We start from the raw sequence: 20812 nt of genomic DNA on the forward strand, positions 1-20812 counted from the left end.
TGGACAAAAAAAGAACTAAAATGTGCCCAGTTCATGCTAAATAAAGTGATACATCGGTGGGAGCATTGTGGTACGAGTTTACGCTTTGACCCTTTGAGAAACTTCAATGATCGGCGGTTTGATCCTGGAAAAGACGCGTTTACGCTATTTTACGACAGTTTCTATCGCCGTACGACAGGAGCCGTGTTCGGACGCAACGTGGAGTTGTTTACTAGTTGTGACAGCGCTGTCGGCTTAAAGAACTGATGTAACTCTTCAAACCCGCGTCCAACCGTTGTAAAGCGGACTGTGTGTCTAAAGGAAGAAATGGGGAAGCCAAAGAAAAAGAGTGAGTTAGCGACAGAGGGTTTAAAACCTCTGAATGGGCTTTCTAAACGGCTCAGACTGTCTGTAGCTTGTGGCTAATGCTAACTTAAAGTCTGGCTCCGTCTGTTCATATGACGACAGCGACATAACTGTGTGTGTAACTGTTCAGTTGTTGTTGTTATTAGTTCTGTAACACTGTATGCTAAAGCCTTAATTCATCCAGTTATCGGCGGGTTTGTAAACTGTAGCTAACATTAGCTCCAGCTGGACTTTGTATACAGGGTTCATCCTTTTGGATTCTGTGTGTTAATCTGACTGTATTGATTATTGCTGATTGGCAGGTGACCTCAGCCGAGCCGAGCTGATGATGATGACCATTGCTGATGTCATCAAGCAGCTGGTTGAAGCCCATGAAGATGGCAAAGACATTAATCTCAACAAGTAAGTCTTCAGCAGTAAAGACATTCAGCCTCTTGTTTAAACTACACACCAGCAGCCTTTCTTTACACCGACATACAAGTTATATGTATGGAGACTCTCGTTGTGTACAGATTGCACAGGATATAAAAGGCTGTTTTTACACATTTATAAAATAATGTAGTTTTATTGCAGTGCCTAAGACTTATAAACAGCCAGTCACGCAGTAAAGTTTGTCTATTGATTTGTCGTCATGTTAGTCTTAAATCCTATAATAAATCTTTTTTAAAGCTTAGCAGCAGTTTTAAAAAGTAAGTCAGCTGTTATGTTTACTGCAGACAACTGGCTGATTGTGGAGTTTTACCTTTTTGAACTATTTTTTAGGCAGTATGTCAATACAACAGTTAAATTAGCAACATAACTGATGAAGCTGTCAGCTGTTGAAGCATCTCTAATAAAATTAAAGAGCTCTGATTCCAGTATTTGAAGGAATGAGAATGACTAAAAGGTCACCCCATGGTTCTTATTTGTTTTCAAAAGAGTGAAGACAAAGACTTCAGCTAAATACGGACTTGAAGCCCAGCCTCGATTGGTCGACATCATCGCCGCCGTTCCACCCCAATACCGCCGTGCTCTGGTGCCCAAACTCAAGGCCAAACCCATCCGCACTGCCAGCGGGGTACGTATAGACCTCAGGTTCCTGTCTGTCAGCAGTTTACCGCTGAGCTCTGTAAGGCTGCAACCAATCAGTTGAAATGTACAATGTGTAATGTAACCTAGTAGATTTCTGAGGTAACGTCAGACAGACAGCAGTTGCATAAAGACACACGCAGTGTGATTGGCTCGTCCATCTGCTGTTAAACTTCACAATATTTCCTCACAGTTTCCAGATAGATTCTTGGAGGTGCTGATTGATTAACAGACGTACAGTGTGACAGGATGAAAGTGGATACTGGCCCAGTGATGGAGCCTCACGTTTATGACGCTAAAAGAGACGTTGATTGCTGAGATTGTGTCTGGACAGATTATGTTTATGAAAATGTGGAAGTTGGACAACAGGCACCTTTTTTCTATCGTTAGAATAGCTCATATATTCAGTGCTTCTGTCTCTGTCGCAGATCGCAGTCGTGGCTGTGATGTGCAAACCACATCGATGTCCCCACATCAGCTTTACAGGCAACATCTGTGTGTAAGTGTTGACTACTTTGTTGCAGATTATTTATTACATTTATTTAGGATTCACTTTAGACATGAGCAGAATATGATTTTGTAAATGTATGTAGAGTAAAGTGACATGTTTATTGATTTATTGTTCTTATGTTCAATCTAACACGTACATTATGTGCTCTGGCAGCTACTGTCCTGGTGGACCAGACTCAGACTTTGAGTACTCCACCCAGTCTTACACCGGCTACGAGGTAAGCTAGTTTAATCCATTTTAAAAAATGTGCTTACCCCTCTGCAAACTCCCCCCGCTTACAGTGACATTATCCATAACTTTGATATTGCTTACTCTTATTGTTGCGCCTTTAGTATTTGTGTTTTCACTGTGTCATTGCAGTATTTACAGTTAGTCGTTCAGTTTCTCAAGTCAGATCATGGTTAAGCGGATTCACTGACTTTTAAGATATAGATTTTTTTTTTTTTAATCACAATTGTTTTGAATCACTTTCTCTGTTTCTGATAGCCAACATCCATGAGAGCGATCCGAGCACGTTACGATCCCTACCTTCAGACCAGACATCGGGTGGAGCAGGTCAGTGAAACCCTGCAGATACAGAAATGGTTTTACATGCTTTTATTTTATCACGCCTGGATTACTGTAACAGCCTTTTTTAAATGTCCAAATAGAAAAAACTGTTTAATTATTATTGGCCCTTCAATTTAGTCTTGACTTGGTATTACCATCACGCAAAACAATCAATTCAATCTAGTGGCTTCACACATCTGGCTGTGTTACGCAGCTGTGGTCACAAACAGACCCCAAATGAGCTTCTATGCAGTGATAGTCTTTGTCTGCATAAGTATAAATCATAACTATTGATAATATATTTAGTACACAGTAATGAGTGTTGTGGCTTTTACCCGCCTGCCGAGATCTGACCCCAATTACGCCGTTATTTGAATTTATGGCCACATTAGTCTAATGCAGCAGAGCAAGTTCTTCATTAAAGTAACAGTTTGTGTAGAAATCTTCGCTTCTCTTCAGTTTGCATCCATTTCTGTGCAGTTGCTTCTTAAAGTATAACTCCAATTTGTTTTCGCAATATATTACGATCAGTCGTAAAAACTGTAATAGCTGTAACCCTAAGCCGATTACATGCCTCAGCACTGTGTGTTTTGTGTGTGATGTGCAGCTGAAGCAGCTGGGTCACAGCGTGGACAAGGTGGAGTTCATCGTGATGGGCGGGACCTTCATGGCTCTGCCTGAGGAGTACAGAGACTACTTCATCAGGAACCTACACGACGCCCTGTCAGGACACACCTCCAACAATGTGGCCGAGGCCGTCAGGTACACAGCCACTCGTGCCAATGACACGTCACCCTACATTAACAGTCGCTTCTATCAGGTTTTATTGAGAACTATTGGTTGGACAGGACAAGCACTGGGGGCTGTTGACATTTCTCCCTTTTTCTACATACAAACCACACAATGAATCGATTAATGGGGAAAATAATGAGCAGATGAATCCATGATAAATATAATCATTGGTTCCAGTCCTATACAGAATAAAGTAGTTGAAAATGAGCTCCACCTCAACCAACAACAACAGTAAAATCCTGCTTTTACATTAATGCATGAGTCATAATAATCTAATGATATCATATATCATCAGAATGTAATAGTGTAACACTCAATAGTTGCAGTACTCAAGCATTGAGTACTTTTACTTTTAATATTTGAGTCTTTTTATTTTCCTGATTATACTCATACTTTTACTGGAGTAACATTGTCAATGGAGGACTTTTATTTGTAACAAGTATTTTTACAACAAGTTATTTTGGTGCCGTGTCTTACTTTCTCCAATACAGCTACGAGACAGTAATGGAGTTACAGTTACTGTGAACTTCTGAAGCAATGTTACTGCTTTGACAGTATTTAGAATTTTCTATATTCATCGTCATATAGCTGCTCCATAAAAGATGATCAGTTCAGTATTTGTAAGTGTCATACAATGCAACTGCCAAGTACCACATCTGAGAATATTCATCAACAGTCTCCACTAGAGGGAGCTATTCCACCATTTGTAGCATGTCTCCTGCATTCAGTCACTTAGCTTTCCTCTACATCATCCGGATATACCTACATCAATGTAAAATAGAACATTTCAACGTGAAGTATAAGGCCTCATTTTGCACAGCAGTGTAATTTTAGGGCTGCAAATAATACTTATTTTGGTTATCAAATAATCCGTGGGTTGTTTTTGACAATTATATGTATTAATAATATTGTATTATTTGTATTTATTTATTTATTTACAGAAAATTGTTAAAAACAAAAACAACATTTCTCAGACCCTGAGGGGATGTGATTTAAATTTCTTTCTTCTTTCGTTTTGTGAACCACTAGTTCAGAACTGAAAGATTTTGAATTTGCAGTAAGACAAAACAGAGAAAACAAGCAAGTTTGATAGGCTGGAACCAGAAAATGTTGGGTATTCTTTCTTGATCAATGACTTGAATAATTACCAAATTATAGAACCTCTCTTTTAACTAGTCTATTATTTGACTACTTGCTTCAGCCCTAAGTCCATATCTCCTCTTTCGATGTTTTCAACAACATTTATGACATTTGTTACTCATAAATAAAAAACATGGACTCGAATTAAGAACTCAGCATCACACTCCATCCCCCCCCCCCCCACACACACACAAACATTCCCAGTGCAAAACCCCCTATTTTTTTGTGTGTATTATGCAACATGCAACATTGTATTTTACACCATGATGTGTTTACATTCACCGCACTCCACCCCTCTCTCCATTAACCCCACCACAACTAAACACCATACATCCAATAGGAAGCCATATATAATGATTATCTCCACACATTAAAACCGCTGAATGGAGCCATTCAGACCTCAGGAGGAAAATAAGCGAGGCCCCTCTCAATAAGTCCTCCTCAGTTATTTCCATCGATTCCTCACTTACTGAGTTAGGCCCGCGTTGAATGAAATTGGCCTGCGCGTCTGCTCAGTATGGATGAGTCGTGACTTTTCAGACAACTTGGAGAAGATTCAAAGTCAAAGTAGAAATACCCATTTGTTGAAGAGTTGAAGACGTCATACAGACGATTTGACCAAATAATGGCTTTTTCACAGCGCTGACTGAGGCTGTTTGTTTGTCAGAGGGGGCTATTTAATTCCTTAAAGTCTGATAAGACCCGAGAGGCCAGTTGGTGCGTGCGTGTGTGTGTGTTTCTCTTGCTGCGTGTGTGCGTCACCGTGAGTAAGCTGAGTCTGCCTGAATCTGCTGCTCTGCTATCAGCATTATTCGTTAAGATGCTGTGATTGGGGTAATTGTGAGGACTGCTGCTCAGTTGTAGGAGGAGGCACTTGGTAGGGCTGGGGACAGCTCTTATCTTCACCTGTGTGTGTGCATGTGTGCGTGTGTCTCGAAGAAAGTGTGCGTGCATGACGCCGCTCCCATCTCTGTTTCCCACCATGCTTACCCTCGCTCCTGATCTGATCACAGCGGTGAGATACCTCCAGATAATCGCCTGAGATAATAGACTTTTTATTGATTCATCTCATACAATCTGATCATCCTCTCTGGAGCATAAACTCCTGTAATTGGTGTAAATCAGCCAGCAGACTGTAAAAGATGGACATTTATTGCCAGCAGATACAGAATCAGAAGGAATATTAGCTGGCATGAGGGGAGCTAATGGTCATTGGAGCAGCTGGAGTGGAGAAAATGACAGCTGGCTGGTGTGCTGGGATGAGATGTGTCTGCTCAATCGCTTTTGTTTTGTTTTTTCGAAATTTCGATCAGTGACTCAGATAAGTTTAGAAGTAGCGCTGCAGCTGGATTCAGGATAGATGAAGTTCAGCATCTATTTTGAGATTACATTTAAAGAATGAATGCATCACCTATAGTTTCTACATCTGGCTCTTGTTCTCCATGAGCCCTGGTCACACAGCATGCAGCCTGGAACTGGTTTGGTGATCAGTTACAAAGGGTTGAAGTTGGCGTACTGTTGGGGAATCGGTGGGTTAGGTTTGATGGTCATACATTTTTCTTAATATTTAACAGTTTACTGAAAACCAAGTAATTAAAGAGTTGGGATGGAGAGGGAGTTGAAAGACTGGAGGACTAATTTTGGGGCGTTTTGATGCATATGGTCCGACAATTGGACAAATACGTTTTTGTAAGGATATTGTGTGCCCAATGTTATGTATGTACTGTATGTTTGGGTTGACTATAATGACTCAGAATAGGGCTGCAACAATTAGTTGATTAATCGATTTAGTTGTCAACTATTTTGATAATTGATTAATAATTTTGAGTTGTTTTTTAAATAAAAATTATCTGATTTCAGCTTCTTAAATGAATATTTTCTAGTTTCTTTAGTCTTCTGTGACAGTAAACTGAATATCTCGTATCACCTTGGGCTTTGGAAAAAAATATCATCATTTTATGGACCAAACAACGAATCAGGAATCTTGCTTAATCAGAAAAAATATATCTAAACTGTAACTCAGTATTTTATATCAGACAAATGTACAGATACCATTGTTTCCCGTGCGTAATTAGGGTGCCCATCAACTATAATATGAATCTTCCTTTAAAGGTCTGCCTGGAAATGGGGTTGGAAGTAGATGTTACTTCATTGAAAAGTCATTACAAGTGTTTATGTAAAATCATTGGATAGCTTGCCAATGAATGCTGTTGTACATTAATCAAAACCTGCCTGGACTGTTGACTGTTGTTTTGTTTTTTTTGCCCATTTTGGGGCAGCTCAACAAGCTGTAAACAAAACATTGCCATATTATCTCCACAGTCAGGACTTATTAATGACTGAATCATTTAAGTGTTTAACTTGCTTTTGACACAAAGTAAACACTCATTAATGTCTCATTTAACATATTTTGCATTACAAACATCTTTTCTTTGGCTCTCATCTGTTTCCTTTATTGCATTAATGTGAGGTTAGGTCTGGATAATGAGCCGTGCAAACTCACAGCATGTAAATTGATGTTGCTAAATGAGCCCAGCATATACAGCACTCCAACACAGTCAGTAAGACTAAATAGTCAAATAAAATAACCTTATTATATCAAAGCAAGAGTGAGATAAGACATGAGCCTATTATGAGCGTAAGGGGAGACGACTGAGACGGTTTCCTCCTGCAGGTATTCTGAGCGCAGCAACACCAAGTGTGTGGGGATCACCATTGAGACGCGGCCCGACTACTGCCTGAAACGACACCTCAGCGACATGCTGGGCTACGGCTGCACCCGGCTGGAGATAGGAGTCCAAAGTGTGTATGAAGACGTGGCCCGCGACACCAACAGGTCAGCAGGTCGGGGGGGGGAGTGAAGGGATGGATGTAGATAAGAAAGCAGAAGCAAAGTGTGACAGTGTGTGCGATGGACAGATTAGTGTGTTTTTCTTTTACCTTCAGGCTTAATAATGTAACATTTCTGTATTTGGACGTGTGTGTTTCTTCCAGAGGCCACACGGTGCGAGCCGTGTGTGAGTCTTTCCACCTTTCAAAGGACGCCGGCTTCAAAGTAGTCGCCCACATGATGCCAGATCTGCCTAACGTGGGCATGGAGAGGGATGTGGAGCAGTTCATTGTAAGTATTCACAATTTGTTGTTATTTTGAGCATATTAGGTGAGTCATTTATACAGAATTATAAGATAGTTTGGGATGTTTTTCTGCAGATGTTGAGTTGGTCATATCCAGGCTTTTCTGGCTGCCAGGCCTTGATCTTGATTTGAATTTTTAAAAAACAAAACTACTTTGTTGTTTAAAGTAAAAATAATTCTTGCATACTTGTCCCCAGTAGATCTATGCTCCTAAAAATAAAAAGGATTATTGGCATCATACACCGTCAGTGAAGCTGACCAAATTGCCATAGTAATTTGGTTTGTATCACAGTATAATTTAATCATCAGACGATAACAACAAATATCAGAATACATAATTCTTTCCCTTATAATTTCAATCTTTTGATAATTATTTTTAATTATGCAGAACAAGTGGGTTAGAAATTATTAATTACCTGGAGAAGAAAAGTGCATTTCTAAACATAATTTTAAAATAAGTACTTTTGTGTTCAAATGTACCATTATTGTTATTTTATTTCCCTGTGTGAATGTTTTCATTTTAACCTTTAATGTGGAGAACTCTGTAGCGTCTGCTTTGATATCAGCGCTATGATCTAAATCATTGATTATGTTCCTGACCTTTGATAATGATGACTGAGATATCACCGCTGATGAATTAATGATACATGCTATGAATAGCCACAGTCCTGTGTAATGACGGCTGCTCTTGCATAGTTGGAGGACCTCATCGGTGTGGCACAATAGGCAAAATGTCACTTCTTCCTTGCTGTTCTTTTCATTGACGGAACTAAAGAGTGAGGAAACTGACAGAGGTATTGATATGCAAACAGTTGATTGGGAGGGTGTCTTCCTCCATTTATGGCCTACTGTTGGAGTGAGGCTCGTGCACCAAAATGATATTTATAGAACAGGCTTTATAGGTCAATCCAAAATATGTCACGTCACCAGTTGGTTTATGGACTCCCTTTTTTCAAGCCTTGAGTTTGGCATTGTGACCATCTTGGTTTTTTTGGAGCCAGAAGTGATTATATTTGGACGAGAGGGTGGAGCTGGAGAGGATATGTATTGCTACGCCTCTGTCCTATTTGGATATGACTGTAAATCCAAGGACACGCCATGGTAGCGACTTGTCAATCACAAGCTAGCCATTCCCTAAAGCGTGCCTAGCTTTATCGTCTATTAGAACACAAACTCCATAGGAAACAGTTTTCTGAGCTAATAAATCAAGTGAGACTTTGGCTCATTTTGACATTACATACAATCGGACGTCAATGGAATCTTCCCCTGCTGGCCATTACAAAGAATGCAGGTTTAAGACCCATCTGCGTTGGCTTTACTGTTCAGACCCGAAGTTATTGATTTTACAATATCTCTGTCTATCGTAATAGTCTGTGTAAGGTCAGGTACCGGTGTCACAGCATTGTTTTTTCTTTCGTTTGTTTGTTCTTTTTTTTGCCATTTTCACCATCCTTGGACAGTTTGATAGTGTAGATACAGAGGTCTTCAGCGGAAAGCCAACCGAGGATGTCACATGGCGAGTGGCTTAATCAATAGATTTCCAGGATGCCTATCAAAGCGTCCATCATACATGGTTGGTTTTAAGCTAATCAAAGAGGTTAGTTGGATTGGAAACAACTTGTAATTTATAGTTGCCAATCACTGCATTGAGTTGAGCTGGAACTCATGGTTCAGTTTATATGACATGATATTATTGAGTTTCAGGTAGAGAAAAAAACATTAACATGAGAAACAAAATGAATAAAAACTCCAGATTTAGAATAGTACCAGTAAAGTTATGCACCAAGTTGATTATTAAGTTTATTGTTTGTGACATTAGCAATCATGTCTTCTTCTTTTTCTCTGCATCAGGGTGCGTCATCACTACTCATCTCACAGTGGTATAGGAACAAGTAAGTCCTACATGTAGCATCTTAAAATAGAAAAAGAAAAGCTGTGACAGTCAGATGTCTCTCAACAGCAGGCTCACTTTACAGCTCTGATTGGAAACACAGCTATAATATGAATGTGCAGAAGCAGACAGGGCTCCCTCCCAACATGCCTGACTGTATGATGTAAATGAAGACTCCGTTTGAAGCTCATCTGGTTTATTTTTACACTGATAAAACAGAAATCCAGTCATTTAAGAAAAACAATGAAGCGAAAGAAAATATGTTACTAATTGGTGCAGGTGAGAGTCTGACGCACCCCTGTGACTCTTATCAAAATGTGTCATTCATCATCTCAGAAGTAGCAATAGTGACAATGTCTCCCTCCTTCTCCCTCAATTCAACAGTTTCTGTGTTTTTTTATTGCTGATTACTGGCTGTGTGATGCTTCATAGGGTTTTGCATGACAGTGCTGTCTACAGAGGTGAGAAAGTTCAGAAACTTGATTTTTCTCTATGATGAGCTACAATTTAAACCGGAAAAAGGACAGGATAGGACATTCAGACGAAAGCCGCAAGGGTTGACTGATGAAACATAAGAATATGTCTTCACTAAAACTGTAATTTTCTATCTCTTTTGGATATTGACGACAAATGTCCGGTCAGCCACTGTGTGGCAGTTAAGTAAAAAAACATAGTGTGACATTTTTGGAAATACTCTTACCCACTTTCTTGCTTCAAGTTAGATGACAGAGGATCAATCAGGGTTTCCATATGTCCTGGAAAACCTTGATAATCTGGATATTTAGAGACTTGTTTTCCAGTCTACGAAACACCTGGAAATTGATTGAAATGACCAAATATCCTTGATAATTTTCTCATTTAATCAATTAGTTATTTGGTCAATAAAATGTACCAAAAGTGGGAAAAATGTTGTTTTGTCCACAACCCAAAGATTTTCAGTCATAGAGGAGTAAAGAAAGCAGAATCTACTTACATTCAAGAAGACAAAAAGATTGACAAAAACCAAAATGATTAATTGATCAACAGAATAGTTGCCAATTAATATTATATTTGACAACTAATCAGTTAATGGACTAATTGTTGTAGCTGTATTGCCGTCCCTAGAGCCACACCTACTGGCACCTCTAAAGCTCACTAATTAGAAAAGCAATTCTTATTCAATACTTTTTTATTTTCGAATTCAGAGAAAATCCCCTCACAGTCCTCAAGCTTTCCGCTCTCTGTGTGCACTAGAAAAAAAATCTGGTATTTGGACACAGCCCTGGCTCTGTAAATGGAAAAACAAAAAGAGTGGATCGGGCCGAGCCACACAACACTTGTTATTGCAGCTAGGATCTGTGTGTCAGGTAACATTAACTGCCCACAGACACTTAGCTTACGAGTTTGTCAAGACCTGCTGTTGTTGTGATGTTGGCTATAGTAGCAGGAGAGTGGTGAGTACCGCAGTCTGGTGCGGGTGTACTGGCTCTGGGAAACAGTCTCGTCCTCTGCATGATAGCTACACAGTAACAACTGTAGTGACAGTTTGCAAACCCACAACACAGCTAACCTTAGTTACTTTACTTGCCGTGTCGCTGTCTGCCATATACCTACCATTTGTCATGGGCAGTGTCAGGCAGTAACTCAATACTAGTATTAATTAAATTACAGTAATAACATTACTTTCCCCATTTACTAGTAGTGTAACTAATTACTAATACATCTCAGTAATAATATTACAGTCACCCCCACTGTAACTTGGGACAGAACTAAAATCGATTTTTTAAGATCTATTTTTTCCTGTTGCCTTTACACTCTCTTCCTAAAAGACGAGAAGTCAAGAAGTTATTATATGCTGATATTATCTTTGATAGCTAATATTAGCTAATATTGTTAGGGCTGTAATTAAAAGGCATCCTACTGATAATGACTTCAGAGAGCAGGAAAGAATAGAATGGAGTTTCAATGAGCCGAGACTCAGCAGAGAAACCAAAATGTCTGCCCCACTGCTGACCAGATGTCAGCTGTGATGCACAGTTTTGTTGTTTAATGACCAAAAGAGGACAAGGGGGAAGGGATTTAACCGTTGTCTTATTGATTTTCCGGAAAACGTAGATTGGACTCTGGAGTTATTTAGAGTTTTGTGAAAGCAAATCCCTATTTCAAAATAGTCCCTATTTTAAGTTCTTTTTGTGTGTTGTTGTTGGCGCTGACTGGGGAAAGTGGGAAAGTACCGTATGGTGATGAAGGCACTCAGGACACTGCCAATCTTCTGGGCATCAACAGCTTTGTTTTTTACAGAGAGAGATTTAAGATGTGGAAGAGAGTGTGTGTCTTCTCGCAGATTTGTTACATTACCTCAGTGTTTACTGAACCACTTCTGCGTGTGTTTGATGGTAATACGGGGGGCAGCAGCGGGTCGGCACTGTGAGAGGAAGCAGATTAAATGTGTATTTGGCCCTCAGAGTCTTTTTCTTTCTTTCCTGTAACACTTCCTCTGTCACTTCTCCTCTCACCACACTTAATTTCTTTCTTTGCTTGTGTTTTTTCTCCCAGTGTGCACTCTCAATATTTTCTCTTTCCTGTCTCCTTGTTTGTCTCCCTTGTCTTCATTATCTTTCACTTTATCTTTTTTCCCCTCTGTCCTCTCCACTCATAACTTTTCACTTGACACTCTCTCCTCTCTTCTGTCAGACTCTCTCCCTTCTTCCCATCTCTCCTGTCACTTCATCTCTCTCCCCTCTCTCGTCTCCCTCTCCGCCTCCCTCCCCTCCTCTCTTATCATGCTGACACTTTCAGATTATACAACTTGTGCGTGGCTCCCCTTTGCTCCCCCTCATCGTATCTAATCTTCCATGTCACACTTGGTGCTAGTGAGTGGGAAAAATTTGCAGGTTCTTAAACATCTTCCCACCAGGATCCAAGCTAAGCATCTCAGGACTTTATCCTGGGATCCATAAAAATCCACTGCTACACTTGGAACACAGGGTGCATCTGGAAAGGAAGAAAGGAAGTGGGAGTAGTGGAAAATATTAGAAAGGATGGGGAAATAAGGTAGAGATGAGTGTAGAGTTTTTCAGAATCATGGCATACATTTGTATTCTTAACACGTTGGTGTACATTTGACCTGGCTGGTTTGTTAGCGGTCTTTTAGCTCGTTGTTTTGATTTTACAGCATTTATTGGTTTGGTTCACTCTCACCACAAACTGTCATAAACCTTCATAAAGTGAATGTTGAACTTAGTTTCATGAGGTGACCAGTAACACTCCGAACTCCAAGTAAATGCTAATGTTGCTCTGTCTCTGCTGTAGTGATAGCATGGGAATGAATGGAAGCACGTGCCAGTTTTCACTGCGTTGTCTACATTCTTCTACAAACCAAAACTTAAGCCATCAGAATGAATTTAAAGATGATATAAAAATAACATAAACATCCACACACAGGCTTTAAAGCAAACGATCCCAATTTTTGATGAATGGATGAAAAATCTCGATGAATATTTGTTATCTCAAGACTGAGCAAAATATTTGTGGTGATAATGTGAGACGGGCTGCACAATTATGGCTAAAATTAAGACTGCGGCTGCCCTGTGACCCATTAAAGGATTAAGCAGGGAAATATAATGAATGGGCGGCATAAATGAGGATTCCAGCTCACAGATTTTGTTTGCTTGCAGTATCAAATATGATGAGAATGGGAAGCAAATGCTGCAAATATGATGCAAATAGCAGCTGAGGTTTCAGTGGAGTGATGTTTACTTAAATATAAAAGAACCTGAAAACTGCTGCTAATAATTCCACTCAGGCCAGCTTAAGGAAGCAGGGATCTCTTGATTTTCTTTTCTGTTTGCATTCATCGCACTCATTCATACATATGCGTCGTTTTTACCCATTATCTGTTGTTTGTGTGTATCGTGTTGGTCAGCCTGGATGACAGACCCGTTTAGGAGCCGCATTGGGCATCTGCAGGAGGACGTTGCATCCTCCTCGCGTTCGGCGTTGCTGTCCTGATAATGAAATTCGATTACAACTTCCTCCCAGCCTGAGATCCTCTCTTACTTATCTCTCTTGTACAGATGCTCCCTGTCCCGGGGGGTGGAGGCATCCATAACAGGGTTCCTCTCCACCGACCAACAGGAGCCCCGATATGTGATCCAAAATGGTAGCAGGTGCAAAATCCCCAAAATAGTGTCTAGTCTCTGGTTTTTTTTGGGGGGGTATGGAAGCATTGTTATTTGTCAGACTGGCTCCCTCCCGCCCTCCCTTAAGGTTTAGCGAGGGGCCGTGTGGGACATGTCCTCGTGTGATTATGAGCTGTGACGAGAGAGGGAGATTATGAGATGCTGATAATGCGGCCTATTTTGGAGAATGTGCCTCGATTCCAGATCTTCACGGTTCTGATCATGATAGTCAGTGGGGGAGGGGGGAATGACTGGAAATCACACTGATTCCCTTCAATGCACTAAACCAGACGGCAAAATTTGTTTTCTTCAATTGAATAACAGCACTGTTGTGCTGTCTCTTTGATATCTGCTTCATACGCTCTCAACATCTGCTCTTACGTTTAGGAGTCAGTGCCTTTGTAAAGAAATCCCTTTTTATTGAATGTTCTGACACTTTTCATTGATGCTAAAATCCTAGGGCATTTCTTTAAAGCCACTTTTATTTCCTTTCTCTTCAGTCTTTGTCCCCCTTTTTCTCATTGAAAGAAGTCTGTTAGCATGACAGTCAAATTTAACACTGCAGATATGGCAGTGTACAAAACTGCAGTCAATAATAAAGTGTGGTAAAACAGATAAAGTCAAGTAAATGTCATTCATTCATTCAATTCTTGAGTGTGTTGAGTTTCAGATTGTGTCAGAAATGCCATTTTTAGAAGACTAATGAGAAACAAAGTGTAATGGCGGCTGTGACTGTTTATGAGTCTTTGTTCAGCTCCAGTATTTCCACACCAAGCATGGATGCAGAGAAAGAGGAGTCTGCTTAACAAAGAAAGCGTTACATGGATCTTTGTGTTTCCTACAGGAGTTTTTTGAGAATCCAGCGTTTAGGCCCGACGGCTTGAAGCTGTACCCAACTCTGGTGATCCGAGGTACAGGTCTGTATGAGCTGTGGAAGACGGGCCGGTACAAGAGCTACAATCCCAGTGCGCTGGTGGACCTGGTTGCCCGAATCCTGGCGCTGGTGCCACCCTGGACGCGAGTCTACCGGGTGCAGAGGTGAGACAATGCATGGGTCTGTTGGTGATGGTTGGACAGAGGTGACTGTAGAATAAACATTTATTTAAAAGTATTTTTCAGCCAATTTGACAAAATAGCCAAGACTCTTGTCTTGTGTAAGTTGATGTCTTGTACACAGTATAAAAGACCACTGGCTGATCTCTCACAGTTTCCTCTTAAGGGCTTTTCACAAAGCTGCTGAGAGACTCTTTTAGTGAGGAACAAACAGGACTCCTAAGCTAAGAGAAAGGGTGGAGTTGATCCTGTTGCTATGGATGACATCATGGGACTGGCCTGTGTCAGTGAAATACAATATTCATAAATACAGAATGGATCTGCATTGAATTAGAATGGATAGATGGAGGTATAGATTTATTTTTATCTGTGATATCCCACTTTAAAGGTTTATGTATCTTCCGTCTTTTCCCTGCTTCCTGTCAGGGACATCCCCATGCCGCTGGTGAGCTCCGGAGTGGAGCACGGCAACCTGAGAGAGCTGGCACTGGCCAGGATGAAGGACATGGGCACTGAGGTGAGACTCAAAGGCCTCTCATGTTAAACTAAATAACACCGCGTCAGCTCATTTCGAGTGAGGAAGCTAATAGACTTCTTCAGCTGGGATGCGATCCAAACGGGTACACCGTAGAACTCTGGTGGTGGTGGTGGTGGCGGCTGCCAAAGAACGAATGCTGACAGAATAATTTGCATACATTGCTATGATAGAGTGAGATGACAGATTAAAAAAACCTGCCATGTGTAGTTAAGAACTGCTGGAGCATAGAATTGGAGCACCCTCCCTTCCACGCCCCCCACATTTATTTAATTTATGAAGAAAGTAGATGAAGTAGAACCAGTCTGAAAACACCAGGCAAGGGTGCACCTGACAGGTTCACCAGCACAGCACATGATGCAGAAGACCCCTTACCAACTTCCATCAACAAAGCCTCAGGCTAAAAAGACTCATCTGGACTGTTCATCAGAAAACACCTATGGGGTAAAGAGCCTCCTATACGCTTCTATTAGAAACAAGCTTAGACATTTATTGACTGTCTGGCTGAAATAACACCAGGCTAAAATCAGTGGCAACTCCTGCTACTGTTTTAGCTTGCTCTACTTTATCCTCAGTGCATTTTTATGGCATTATTAATTATTAAAGACAGCATTCATGATCACTTGCAGAATCTCTTTTAACCTACTGAGCCTTTGTTTTCTTACAGACAGACTGTTGGCAGCCACCTCAGAGATGTTCATTTACACCAAACTGTAGTTCAAATTATTCAACCTAGTTTTCCGCTGAGTTTTCAAAACTTTTCCAACCGGCTTGCAGCTCAATGCAACCCCTTTAAAAAATTAGTTTTTTACCTCCTCGTTTTAAGGAATTAATCCATATAACTGAAACCCTTTAATTTAATCCACAGGGTCTTCAAAAGTCTTAAAATCCAATCTGAATTTTAGACTTTAAAATGTCTTCAATATTATTTTGACAGGTCTAATTGATTGGATTAATGAAGGTAACATTACTTGCATAAAGTAGCATTTTTCAGTCTCCCTTTTAAATGTGTTTTTAACATAGAACCAATACTAATTTTCCTTTTTTTGCGAGTATGGATGTAAAATAGGTCTTAAATTCCATTCATAATGGTCTTAAAAAGTCTTAAATTTAACCTGTTGAAACCTGCAGAAACCCCGAATAATAACCGTGGTAACAGCATGTGTGGTTTAACACTGCAGGTCCCGGATACTGAGCGTAGCCAACACTCGTTGAGCAGCTTCTTTGTCAGAAATACAAAAGAAGAGCCACTGGTGGATCCGTTTTATTTTGCAGCCAAACAAACTCACATTGTTTTAATAAAAAAAGTCATCATGCCATGAGCAACCGTACGCAGTGCAGTATATTAGCGCACAACAGCACAGTGGTTACCTTGCTGAGGTGTTGGAGGTGTGCAGCCTGACATCTCACTGTGGCTGCTCTTGAATGTTCCAAAACTACAAACAGTAGAGCTGGATTACATGCTGCATCATTTCCTGTGAATCCCTTGTGCATGTGAAGGCAATTTAAATCCAGTGCAGGAATGGCGAACCCCGCCACTAACCATGAAAACTACTATATCAAGATGTATTTACAGAACATAAATACACTGAGTGGCAACCATAAATAGTATTAAAAATGGGGTTAGGATTCTTGAAAATCAGAAGGATTATAACTATAAAACATATTTTAACCAATACAGGAAGCTCGATGCATGCATGTTTTATATTTCAAACAGCCTTCAAATTGGTGTAAACATTCGATCCCTTAGGAGGTCCCAAGATTTTGAGGTTTTTTTTAAACTGGATTTAGATCTGAATGTTTCTTTGTGTGCAGTGTCGAGATGTAAGAACCAGAGAAGTGGGCATTCAGGAGATCCACCACAAAGTCAGGCCGTACCAGGTATTGGACAGCAGTGGTATAAGACACTGATTATTTAAAAATAAATAAATACATTTAGCGTATATTTTTTTTGTACAACCACTCCATACAATAACAAAAATGGCTGTGTGCTCAGGTGGAGCTAGTGCGGAGGGACTACGTGGCTAACGGCGGCTGGGAGACCTTCCTCTCCTACGAGGACCCAGAGCAGGACATCCTGATCGGCCTGCTGCGCCTGCGTCGCTGCTCCCCGCAGTCCTTCCGTCCGGAGCTGAAAGGAGGAACGTCCATCGTCCGGGAGCTGCACGTTTATGGCAGCGTCGTACCCGTCAGCAGCCGAGACCCCAGCAAGTTCCAGCATCAGGTGGTCATGCTTTCTCACACACATACACCTTGATTCCTTTACAAGCTGTGAATCAGACACTGTAAGACATCAGTCCTGGCCTGTACTTTCTTTGGCCTATATGACATTAGAAAAGTGTAACACTGAGATTAATAAGTCAAAATAAGGCAAAAGTAGCTAAAAAGTGCTTTGAAAAATGACTTTTCATAGTAACTCTCTTTATCTGGTCCTTTCCCTCCTCCTTGTTCAGGGTTTTGGTATGATGCTGATGGAGGAGGCCGAGAGAATTGCCAGAGATGAACATGGCTCTAGCAAACTGGCTGTTATCTCAGGTGAGAAACTAAAAGGCATCATTTATCCACTCCTTGGACATCGAAATACAAACTATACAAAGCCATATCATGACTGAATTAGGTCAGAAGAAACACAGCGTCACCGGGAAGTAAACATACTGCAAGTTTAAACATATTAATAGTGAATTTTAAGTATTAATAAACGTAACATGTAAGCATTCTACCGACATGAACAGAATATTTGAGGTTTATTTTCAACAATGTTGTGTTCTAAAGTCACTTAAAGAGCCTGTCCAACAGTGGGCTTTTATTAAATACACTCTCAGCAAGTCACATAACTGGTCTCATCGCTGTGAAACAGCTGAGCCAATCACAGTGGCACATGACGACTACAGTTCACCGAATCAAGAGCGCTTCCTCAGCAAATCATATTGTTGTCTGAATGGTGCAGAGTAACACAAATCTGCAGCTAGAGGCGGATTTGTTTCGATTTTAAACAGTTAATTAGTACAATGTAGTAAGTAATAAAAAAAAATAGTTTGGTGAAGCAGTTTATATCATTGCCTAAATATACGCTATTTCAGTCATAATTCTACTCTATCTTCCATTTTAAATGGTGGTCACCGTCGTTGCAGGTGAAAGGAAGTCACCACATGGATTAATTACAACAGTTTTACAGTTTATTTCTGCGCTACTCTGAGCACCTTGTTATCTTCTCGGGTGTGTTTTGCAGGTGTAGGAACCAGGAACTACTATAGGAAGATGGGTTACGAGTTGGAAGGACCTTATATGGTGAAGGACCTATATGGACCCGGAATGGACTGAACGTGGACGATGTTTTTATCTGGATACACACGCACCTCAACACGCACACATTCTTTTATTTATCAAGACAATGTTCTCGGGACGCAGTTAACGCAGCGTGTGTTGTGAAACAGTTTGCTTTTTATCTGGAGAACACCAGGCAATGCTGTTGCATCTCCTCCGCTTTGTGTAGATAAGGAGACTGTGAGAGGGTGTGAGGAATAAAGTAAAGATATTTGGGATGAAGCCAGAGCGTCTTGTGGATGAGGTTTTGGGTTGAATTTGAGATACAAAGAAAGGTTTAAAGAAATGTTTTAGTCTGCTCCTTTCCCTATACAGGTACTAAAACACACACACACACACATGTTGGTATTTTGGTTAGCACCAGTGCCTTGCCAGTGAACTCTGTTTCAGGGAGCAGTTCTGATCCAGTCTGACCAGAACAATCCTGCTGAGACAGTTTTAATCTTACTCAAGTGTTACATGAGTCTGGCAAAGAATGTCTGTCTAGGTATCCTTTGAGATCATTTGCGTGTGTTCGTCTGGGATGAGAAGAAACCTGTTTAGCATCATGGTTCGAGTTAATCATGTTTATGTTGCAATTAAACAGAAAACCCATTACGAGTCAAGCGTTCATTAATGGTTGCCAGTGGATGAATGAACAGTGGGAGCTGTCCTCGCTGGGCAGCCGTTGTGTAATTGCTGAATTTTGATTTATAGGGCAGGAAATTGAATATTAGTGTTACATAAATTGCTTTTTAAAGCCCCACAGTTAATCCTATTTCTTGTTTCTCTGTCATGCATTCTCGGTCTATGTACTATTCTGGTAAATTCCAGATGTTGAACACATCACTTGAGCATCCCCCCCCTCCAAAGAATAAAGTATATTTCTGTTTTATGTCCTGCTTTGAGAGTTCTTGATGCTGCGGAAATCTTTGCAAGACATTTCAATAATTAAACCTAAATGACAGAATAGCCAAAAGGTTTTAGCCTCCAAAAGAAAGGTCACGTCGTATAGAGTGGCTCCTATAATGTATTCCCCAATGTCAAGGGTGCCAGCCCTAGTAAGAGACCCCTGATGATTGCCCTATGAGAGTGTTTTACTGGCTCATTTGACACAGCCTTTCCAATTACATCTCCATCAGTTACCTGTCTATTGAACATTGACCGAATGCCGTGTTCAGCCACACTGTTACTGGAAAGGGTTTGTCATTTGAGAAATAGCTAGCAATAAAGCGCGAAAGGCTCATGCGGCGACCTATGTCTCATATAGATTCCAACTGCACAGGGCGATTGAAGCTGAACGGCCATGCGTAATTTCCTGGATGCGGCCCCTGAGTCGTGACTGTGCTGTGTTGGTGTTGCAGTCCCTGACGCATTGAGGAATAGGCCACACTCAGGCTTTCTCTCCACGCTTGCTCACTCCTGCTATCAGTTGTGAAATCTGAGAGGACTTTTCCCTCCGCTCACACTCGCTGAGTCTGTGCTGAGCTGATTTGTGCGGTGGAGGAGGCAGAGTCTGGTCTAATCTTCACTGCGACATGAGCAGAAGTGTAGCAGGTTCAGTTAAACTCTACTGAAGTGAAGGTTGCAGGACCCGTCTACAACAATTACCTGAGTAAAAGAAGAGAAAAGGGATCTGGGTAGTGTCGATGCTGTACATATTCCCCAAGTGTATGCATTATCTGATGTCAGTTCATTGTTGCAAATGATGGCTCAGTCCTGGTTTACGCTCCTAAAGGGTACTACAGGGAGATTGTAACTGGTTATGAAACAGTCTCAGTTCAATACTGATGCCTCTGTATGACCTACAGAAACAAACAAGACCACATACATGGTTCTACATAGTTATTCTTAATGCCTGCCACTGGGTCGAATTCGGTTGGATTCCCCTTGAAATCAATGAAATGAGGTGGAAACACTACTGCCAGAATGAACACAAAATGGAAGTTCCTTGTAGGGGCAGTAGGTTTTAAAAGGCTGAAATTGAAACTTTATTGTGGATGCTAGATATCCCCAGTAGTCTGCACTTTTATGTCAGATACACATAGGCCTACAGTAAAAAATAAATGCTAATATTTGAGTTGCAAACTCAAAATATTGGTGTTACGTTTAACGGAGAAACTGTGAACATGGTATCCTGTACCTATCTGCTAAGCATCAGCGTGATGGCATTGTCACTGAGCATTTTAGCATGCATTAGCATTAGCTCAAAGCACCACTGTGCCTTACGTGTAGCCTCACAGAGCTAGCATTGCTGTAGACGTGTTATTTTAACGACATAAGGCAGACCTTAATCAAACGAACCTTTAAAGCACCGAGCACTGCCCTGA

General features: G+C 40.8%; 1 protein-coding gene across 1 annotated transcript; it reads left to right on the top strand.

Annotated features, from left to right (window-relative positions):
* The first annotated feature begins 159 nt into the window (after window positions 1-159).
* elp3 (elongator acetyltransferase complex subunit 3) lies at window positions 160-19377 on the top strand. Its single transcript, XM_051409817.1, has 15 exons — window positions 160-328; window positions 648-747; window positions 1264-1402; window positions 1842-1912; window positions 2078-2141; window positions 2411-2479; window positions 3081-3235; window positions 7080-7241; window positions 7400-7526; window positions 14436-14629; window positions 15071-15161; window positions 16995-17060; window positions 17176-17403; window positions 17633-17714; window positions 18409-19377. Exons 1-15 carry the CDS (start codon window positions 307-309, stop codon window positions 18498-18500), a joined length of 1662 nt encoding a protein of 553 aa, XP_051265777.1. The 5' UTR covers window positions 160-306; the 3' UTR covers window positions 18501-19377.
* Window positions 19378-20812: the final 1435 nt, after the last annotated feature.

The sequence above is a fragment of the Dicentrarchus labrax genome, unplaced genomic scaffold (genome assembly GCF_905237075.1).
Source record: "Dicentrarchus labrax unplaced genomic scaffold, dlabrax2021, whole genome shotgun sequence".
NCBI lineage: Eukaryota > Metazoa > Chordata > Actinopteri > Moronidae > Dicentrarchus > Dicentrarchus labrax.

What these genes read in the sequence shown, in the direction of transcription:
- elp3 (XM_051409817.1), top strand. Translation starts at nt 307, where the DNA reads ATGGGGAAGCCAAAGAAAAAGA. An exon ending in AAAGACATTAATCTCAACAA is followed by an intron (nt 748 to 1,263) that starts GTAAGTCTTCAG and finishes TGTTTTCAAAAG; the next exon opens with AGTGAAGACAAAGACTTCAG. An exon ending in CCATCCGCACTGCCAGCGGG is followed by an intron (nt 1,403 to 1,841) that starts GTACGTATAGAC and finishes TCTCTGTCGCAG; the next exon opens with ATCGCAGTCGTGGCTGTGAT.